General features: G+C 39.4%; 1 protein-coding gene across 1 annotated transcript in view; it reads left to right on the forward strand.

Moving 5' to 3' along the window:
* LOC104082371 (T-lymphoma invasion and metastasis-inducing protein 2-like) overlaps positions 1-7473 on the forward strand; it is a gene marked incomplete at its 3' end in the record, with an annotated part of 41701 nt that extends 34228 nt beyond the window's left edge. The window contains exons 8-12 of the mRNA XM_009585482.1: positions 1708-1872; positions 4501-4611; positions 5076-5154; positions 6050-6142; positions 7213-7473. Of these exons, the coding sequence (XP_009583777.1) occupies positions 1708-1872; positions 4501-4611; positions 5076-5154; positions 6050-6142; positions 7213-7473 (709 nt within the window). The remainder of the gene's footprint in view (positions 1-1707; positions 1873-4500; positions 4612-5075; positions 5155-6049; positions 6143-7212) is intronic.
* Between the last annotated feature and the right edge of the window lie 320 nt (positions 7474-7793).

A 7793-nucleotide genomic window follows, 5' to 3' on the forward strand; every position in this document is an offset into this window, starting at 1 on the left:
GCCTGCCTGCCTTGCCCTTTCTCCTTTCTGTTATTTACACTGTGGAAGGAGGTCAGCGTTTATTCCCAGGCACTTGATCTAGTGCTTTCTGAGAGAACCACGCTTCTATGGGAATTATCTTCTTCAACACCACCAGTGTTACAAGCAGTCTGGAACCACAGCCACCGAGGTGAAACTTCACCTGGTGTAGATTTCATCGCTCCATTAATTGCAGTAGCATGACAGGATTCCTGTTATGTATAGTAGTTGCTGGATTTCAGTAGGATTTCCATGGACCTGTGTTAATTGAAATTTCATTTTCAACTAGTTAAAAGGGACAGTTGAGCAAGAGATAGAAGATTTGTGAACGCCATTGGTTCATTAATATTATTCCGCCCAAACCAGTGTTACTCTGGCATCAGATTAGTACTGTGCCATACTCTGGGTCAGCTGCAACCTGAATTTCTGCATTGTTTGATAATTACCTAAATAGGATTGCTTACTACATCATTTTCACAGCCAGGGTTGTTATTTGGAAAAACAAAATAATATTGGTCTCTCTGTTGCTACTGGTAGATTGTTGTCAGTAACTTTGCTGCCTGCAGCAAGGGAAGCAGTCCCTGTGCAGTGATTTTACTGCAGCTTTTAATTGCAGCGCACCCCTGGGCTTGTGTCCCTGCAGAGCCAGGAGGAAGAATTGCATAATCAAGGGGCTTTAGGTAGGCAACAAAACCCCCCAACCCAACCCAACCCAACCAACCAACCAACCAACCAAAAATGCAAAGAAAAAGCATTAGGGAGGTAGGCACTCCTTAGAACAGCTCAGGGTATCTTAAGATATGTCTTGGGTGGCAGTTCTGCCACTTTATTGTGCCTTTCCATTGACTGTAAGGGGAATTGAGGGACCCTATCTGCGTAAACTCAAATGCTTTGATGTGGGTATTTAAGTGAAGTGCTGAATAGGGAGACCCAATTAATATAGGTGAAACTCCAAATTCTGAACAGCTCTCAGTGTTTTTCTTCTCCTTGTGTGACTTCCTTTGAAACGTGTAGCCTGAAGTGCAGTAAGGGAGAAAGCGTGAAAATGAAGGGTGAGAAAAAGACACAGAATTTAGTCAGGGTGGATGTTGTTATCTGATCAAGCGGAGTGGCTTTGGAACGAGGGTGAATGTGAAGCAAAATGGTAAACAGGCAAATACCCTGTGCTACCTGTGAAACAGTATGTTCTTAAACTGTAAATAGAATAGGAACACTTTATTCCTGCTTTAGTCCTTTATTATGTTATGGCAAGCCTTGCTCCACAGTGCTCTCTGCTGGAAGTTTACTATATTATCATTTTCTGTCAAAATTACAGTAATTCTGGATTTTTTGCATTTGTTAATTAGGTAAAATTGTAGTAGTCAGTTCTTCTTAATAATTTATTCGCACTGCAGTATAATATCAGGTAGCTGCATATTTTCACTTCGAGTTAAATCAACAATTAATATCAGGTAAAGGCATAAAAGCCCGTAATGGGAATGCAGAGGAAGTGCAATCCGTTCTCAAGAAAATCAAGTCTTTGATAGTGAATGAGAGCAGGTAACAGAACTTTGTCCCTGTCTTGCCATGGGGAAATACACAGTACCGTGTCTAAATATATATCCACTGCAAACTGCCAGTGTAATTGTACTTTTGTGGGTTTTTTGCAACATCCACATATGTTGTACGTTTCTCCCTTGTTTCCAGCAGCAAGTCGATGACTTTTTGAATGTCTATTGCTCAGTGCCAGAGAGCATCCAGAAGGAGAGTGCTTGGGAAACACAAACGTATGTTCACTTCTGTGACGGCCAAGGAGTGGCACTGACCCTCAAGCCAGAGCACAAGGTGGAAGATGTTTTGTCTTTGGCATGCAAGGTACTCAGTTTTCATTTCTTGTTAATAGCTGTGGACTTGAGAAGGAGTGTAATATATCAGAGGATGTCTAAATAGCGAGAGCATAATACCAGCATCTCCCTGTCACTGTGGTAAGGCACATTTCTCTGTTTCCTTTAGTTGTGTTACTTATGTATTATAGCCAAGGTAGCAGGGTTGTGGAAAGGTTCTCAATAAGCATTGCTCAAGACAGTGCAGAATGAATACTTAAAAGAGCGGTGATGGTTTGCCAGGTAGTCAGCCCCTGAGAAATCTCAGCACTTGACCACTCTACGTTGTCATTGCAGCGAACCCAGTTGTCCTGTGCAAATTAATCACAGAGGAGTGATAGGGAGTGGTTGAGTTAATGCTGGGAGATTAAGACATTTAAGACTGCTGTGACAAAGGCTATCCTATATGTTTGCTTCTTAAAGAACCCTTTTAAGCTTTTAATTAAATACCAGCTCTACTTGTGAATTTCAAAGAGTGCATTCCCTTCTGAAAGTCAGTGCTAGCAATTTGAGAGGGATTGCTATAGATCTTGGGACAGAAAACTGAGTCACAAGTTGAAGGTAAAGTAGAAATACCAATTTTAACTATAGACAAAAGACCAACACCTCTAGAACATCACAACTTACCTAGCACCTTCGCACGTGTGTCAGTGCTTGAATTTAGCTCATGATTCAAGTCACTTAAATTATGCAAACAAGTTTTTTAGAAAAACTAACTTTTTACTTCCAAGTTCTGTTTTCTGACAACTGGTAAATATAATTTATTTACTTTACAAGTAAAGGGGAAAAACAGGAAAAAAAGAACTGCTCTGTACAAAATCCAGCTGTAGCTTTTGGCATAGGTTAGTGTAACTTTCAGGTGAGCTCATTCAATTGCCTTGAAGTTAATGAATTTTGAGGCTTCTAATGGAGGAAAGGACCCAATTTAATGGCTCTTTGCACCTGGTAATGTGGTAAACAAAAAAAAAAAAATTATTAAATTATACAAGTTTTTAAAAATCCGGGGTGAACTATAGTTTTAAAATCAAAATAAGCACACTGATGTAGCCAAGTCACAATGCGTTTCCATGGCATCACTGAGAAGAAATTATCTTCTCGTTGCTTTTGCTGGTGGAGACTGAATCCTAGAGAAACAGTTTAATGCCTGGCTTTAGTTTTTTAAAATTCACTGTATCTAGTCAGGCTAAAGGGATTGTCTGAGACATTATTTGACCACCAGATGGCACGGTAGAGCTGACACATTTGGAAGTAGTTACGGTGACATGCAAGAACCCTGAAAGAGGAAATAAAATTTATAAATATAAAATTAAGTTGAAAATTAAATTCCTTACATCTCTTACTCCATCATTCCGAAATATTTGTAATTGTAAAGCTGACTTTTAATTTTCGTTGTCTGTATCGCATGAAAAGTTAGATTTAAGTTATTTGATTTTTTTCTTAAAACGTTTTTCTGTTTTATTTTTTCTTCTATTCTGTGTGTAAAGCTTTTCATAAGCATTCTCTAATGCTGAATACTTTCTGCTCATCTATCCTGGTTCTTTTCCTTCTTACATTTTCATTCTGCTCTGGTGAGCGTAAGGAATCTTTCTTCTTAACAGAACATGTTTGAATGTTATGTCTATAAGGATAAAGTTCAATGGGCTTGTTTTTTTCCCTTCATTCGTGCTTTATGGGGCTTATACTTTTCTCATTTCTGTTTTCCACCTGAGGCTTTTGGATAGCACTTACAGAAAAAAATGTGCATTTGAATACAATTGTTCATGATACAGAACACATGCAACTCATAAACTGTTACACCTAGTAAAATGTTAAGGTAATTTTTAGTTACTCAGTAGATTTAGATTTTGTAAGCTGCAGAGATGCATTAAAGAGGTTAAATAACCCTCAGGGATGCAGGCATTCCTCCTCTTTTAGAAATGTTGCTCTACTAATATGCTAAAATGAAATGTTTTGTGCAGTGGTCTCACCAGCATCATGATTTTCAGAAAGACTCCCATCAGGGGCTCGATGCTTTCAGGCTAATATCCTATGGTAATATTCCTATTTCCCTTTGACTTCCTGTTGAGACAGGATTTTTGCTTTGACCTCACGTGGTGAAAAAAAATAGGTGAAACTCTCTGATCGTAGATGAAACCCAGCAATAAAAATAAAATCCAATAAAGGCAAACCCTTAGGGAACCTGCTTCCCATCCCCTCTCCTAACAGCCCATACATGCATATACATTTTCTACATCAGAAGAAAAAGTTGCTGAGCAGAACTGAGTCATTAAAAGTAGTCACAGGAAAAGATGGTTGTGAGTGTAAGTTGAAAAGGACGGAAAACAGTTGTGATATCTTTGGAAACATATAGCAGGGCTCAGTTAATCTAATAGCCAAAACATAGTGTTTATGAAAGGATTTGGGCGGATCGTAAGGGAAAATGGAAATTGCACTTGAACCTTATCTTCTAAGCAATGAAGCTGGTTTTGTTTATACCACAAAAATAGTTAGAAAATGACTTGTGAAGGATTGCTTTTGCATGATTTCTAAAGAGCTTTTTGTGTGTGTGTGTCACTTCTTTGTCTTCTGGGATTCTGGAAATAAATAACAAATTCCAAACCCCATTCTTTTTATTCCTCAGATGAAACAGCTGGAGCCAAGACACTATGGCCTACAACTCAGAAGACTGGTTGATGAAAATACTGAGTATTGTGCTCCTGAACCATACGAATACATAGTAGACCAGGAAAGTGTGACTCCTTTTAGATAAAGCTCCGTGATGTCTGTAGCTACAGTTGAATTATCACCTACGAATATGTGTGTTTTAGATCTAAAATAAGGCTTTAAAGCTGTTTCTGGATTGCATTCTGCCATCCTCGTTTACGCAGTCCATGCCTATGCAGATATTTGGGTGGCTAGGCACTGTAAACGCTCTCTTCAAGAACCATTTGAAGATTTAAGTGGGGCTTTTGGTACAAAAGGCAAAATGTCAGTCTCTACTCCAGGTTGGGTTTTCTATCTTTAGCTTACTCCGCATTTAGTCCCGCTGATACTGGTGATGCTTGCACAGTAGCACAGTTCTCTGTGTAAAGTCAGCAAGTTTTGGCTCTTTATTGATGCAAAGAATATTGTGCATATTTCTCGTGCTGTACCTTTGGGTTTTGATGCTTGCAATTTCATAATTTGATGGCTTCTGTTACTGTTTTTTTCCAACAGGTGTATGATGAAATAGAAATTTGTCCGTTAAATGTTTATCACATTCATCTTACAAAGACTGAAAACATGAGTGATTTTGGTAAGCTCTGAGGAATTTTTCTTTTTATTTTTCTCATTGCTTACTTTCTCTCTCCAGGATTTTTCTGTCTCTGAGAGCAGGTAGAGCCATCCTTGGTAGCTCCAACTCTGAGTCTGCAAAGGACTCGAGGCATTATAGCAAAGACCCAAACTGGTTGTTTTACACTGGCAAGCGCATTTCTTATGTTTGGGAAGGGTCCACTTTCTAATTCTGCTGCCCAAATAATTCAAGCATGGAATTGTCAGAAGACAAATGTCCTTTGCCAGGATTAATACAGTCGGTCTCAGTCAGGCCATGGTCAAGGTCTGCCCTTTTCTTTTTTGACAGTGGGATCCTCTGTTGGCACAGTATCAACAGAGCGTCCTTTGATACAATTCTGACAGGCTTTTTATCCGTGGGAGGCGGTTATGACTAGGAATAATTATATACCTTGCAAAAATACCTGTGTAAGGCAGCTCTGTCGCTGCAAGTCTGTTGGTATAAATTACTCCTTTCTGGGCTGTCTCACTCACTGGTCTATATGGATTTGCTGCTTTATAGTTGGGATTTCCAGTTTTTGGATCTGTTTAAGACACCTCTTAAATCTGCAGAACTCTTACTATAATGATGAGCTGTGTAATTGAAATGTCATGTGGGGCTGAGGTAGAAAATGTTTTTTTGAAATGTAATTTGTTTTTTTTACAGCACAACATGACATTTCTGGAAGTTGAAAAGTCCTATTAACATTAACAGGCCTTACAATGATTGAGAAACAATGTGATAATTTCTGTATGCTCTGTGGGTGTGTTCTCATGAGAAGAATCCTCCTCTGGTTGTGTAGAGTCTACTAAATACACAAAATAAAAGGGAAATGTTTCCGAGAAAGTTTATTTGATTTAAACCTCTTTTACTTCAGGCTTTGCTGTCACAGCACAAGTTGATGAAAATCAGCATCTCACCCGTATATTTGTAAGTGATGTTCTCCCTGATGGACTGGCATACAAGGAAGGTATTGTATCGTATTTATGTTTAATACTGTACTTCATTATCTTTTTAAAGTCCCAAAACATGAAGGAGCTTTAGTACTGCTGTCTGAAATGGTTTTTGGCTTTTACTATTCATAGTTTTCTTTCCTGAAGACTATGGAAAGTGTGTGAGATTAGGAAAGATAATGTACACAGAGTAACTGAATTATCCTTTCAATATAGTGGGGAGAATTCTTGTTCACTCTTGGAGACAAAGTCTGCGTTCAGCCATCCGACAAGTGCTTTTGCACAGAGGAACAGGCTGGAGAAAGAGTTCCTCTCACACTGGGGAACCTCATGGGCTTGGTCAGTCTCCAAGACCCATCGCTTCCACTTTTGTTGGCAGTGAAAGTAGCCTCCCTCCCCAAAATAGTTTTCTGCATGTTTCTGTGAGCGCCTTCTCTACTGTGCTGCTCAGAAGCCGTGCTTCTCTTCATCGGCACAGCAGGATCACGTGAGTTCTGCTCTCTGAAAAACGGAGAGACAAACCCAGAAAAATGGAGACAGTGAGTTTCATTTGCTACCTGAGCGTGATGACCACTTGGTTGTTGCTGACCTTGAAAGGCAGCAGTTGCCACTGTTTAGATTTATACAAAAGCTGATGAAGACTCCATCCGCTGCTGTTCCAGTTTTGCATGAATGATTTGATCTGTGTGACTAGTGCCTTGTTCTTCCCAGATAATGAAATATGTGTTACGGTGCTGTACAGTGGCGGTATCTGAGTTGTGAGAGGTGCCTCTATTCTAATCTTCTTGAAAGTTGTGCTGCCCTCCCACCCGCCAAATTCTGTAGCATTTTTAGAAAGAAACAACTCGATTGCTGTACTATGCGTAACACCTATCAAAGTAAGCATGAGGTCGATCTGTATAATTATAGCACGAATAAAGCTCCCATTGATTCTAATGGACCTGTGGTAGGATTAGGCTGTTAGAATTAAAACCACAAAAATAAAAGGTGAATCAGCATAAGGTTTGGTTTGTGACCCTTTATGTTTTATATTGCCTCTTTTTTTTTTTCTTTTCTTCCCTTCTTCTTTCCTTTCACATGCTCCCAGGGCTCCGAGTAGGCAATGAAATCCTTAGCATAAATGGAGAGGCTGTGTCTGATCTTGACCTCAGGCAGATGGAGTTGCTGTTTTCGGAGAGAAACGTAATGCTCACTCTGAGAATGAACCATTACGGGACCCAGCAACCCTTATGTGCATCCTGGTCAGATGGCGACATTTCCAGGGAACCAAAGAGTTTGTTGCCCCCTCCAAACCAGTCACAGCTTCTGGAAGAGTTTCTAGATAACTTCAAAAAGAACACAGCAAATGGTAAGAGGTTGACAATAATTCCATTACTTTCACCTCACTTTCAATATCGCTGTTTTTTAAAACTCAATTATGTTTAAAATTCTGTGCTTGCCTCAGTGAGAAACTCAAATATAAATTGTTTAAGTTCCGCTTATGCTCCATATCTGTCTGTATTTTATTATTTTCTGGAAAGTAGAAATGGAACAGAATGTGGTCATTTCTGCAGGGAAATGATATTCTTTTAATCTGTTTAGCCACACCATCCATATTATCAAGTGCTCTCTTAACTGTTTTGTGTCATCTTGGGTACCTCCAATACCTCCATTTCCCAGGCATCGGTG

The sequence above is a fragment of the Fulmarus glacialis genome, unplaced genomic scaffold, assembly GCF_000690835.1.
Source record: "Fulmarus glacialis isolate BGI_N327 unplaced genomic scaffold, ASM69083v1 scaffold12439, whole genome shotgun sequence".
In the NCBI taxonomy this organism is placed as follows: domain Eukaryota; kingdom Metazoa; phylum Chordata; class Aves; order Procellariiformes; family Procellariidae; genus Fulmarus; species Fulmarus glacialis.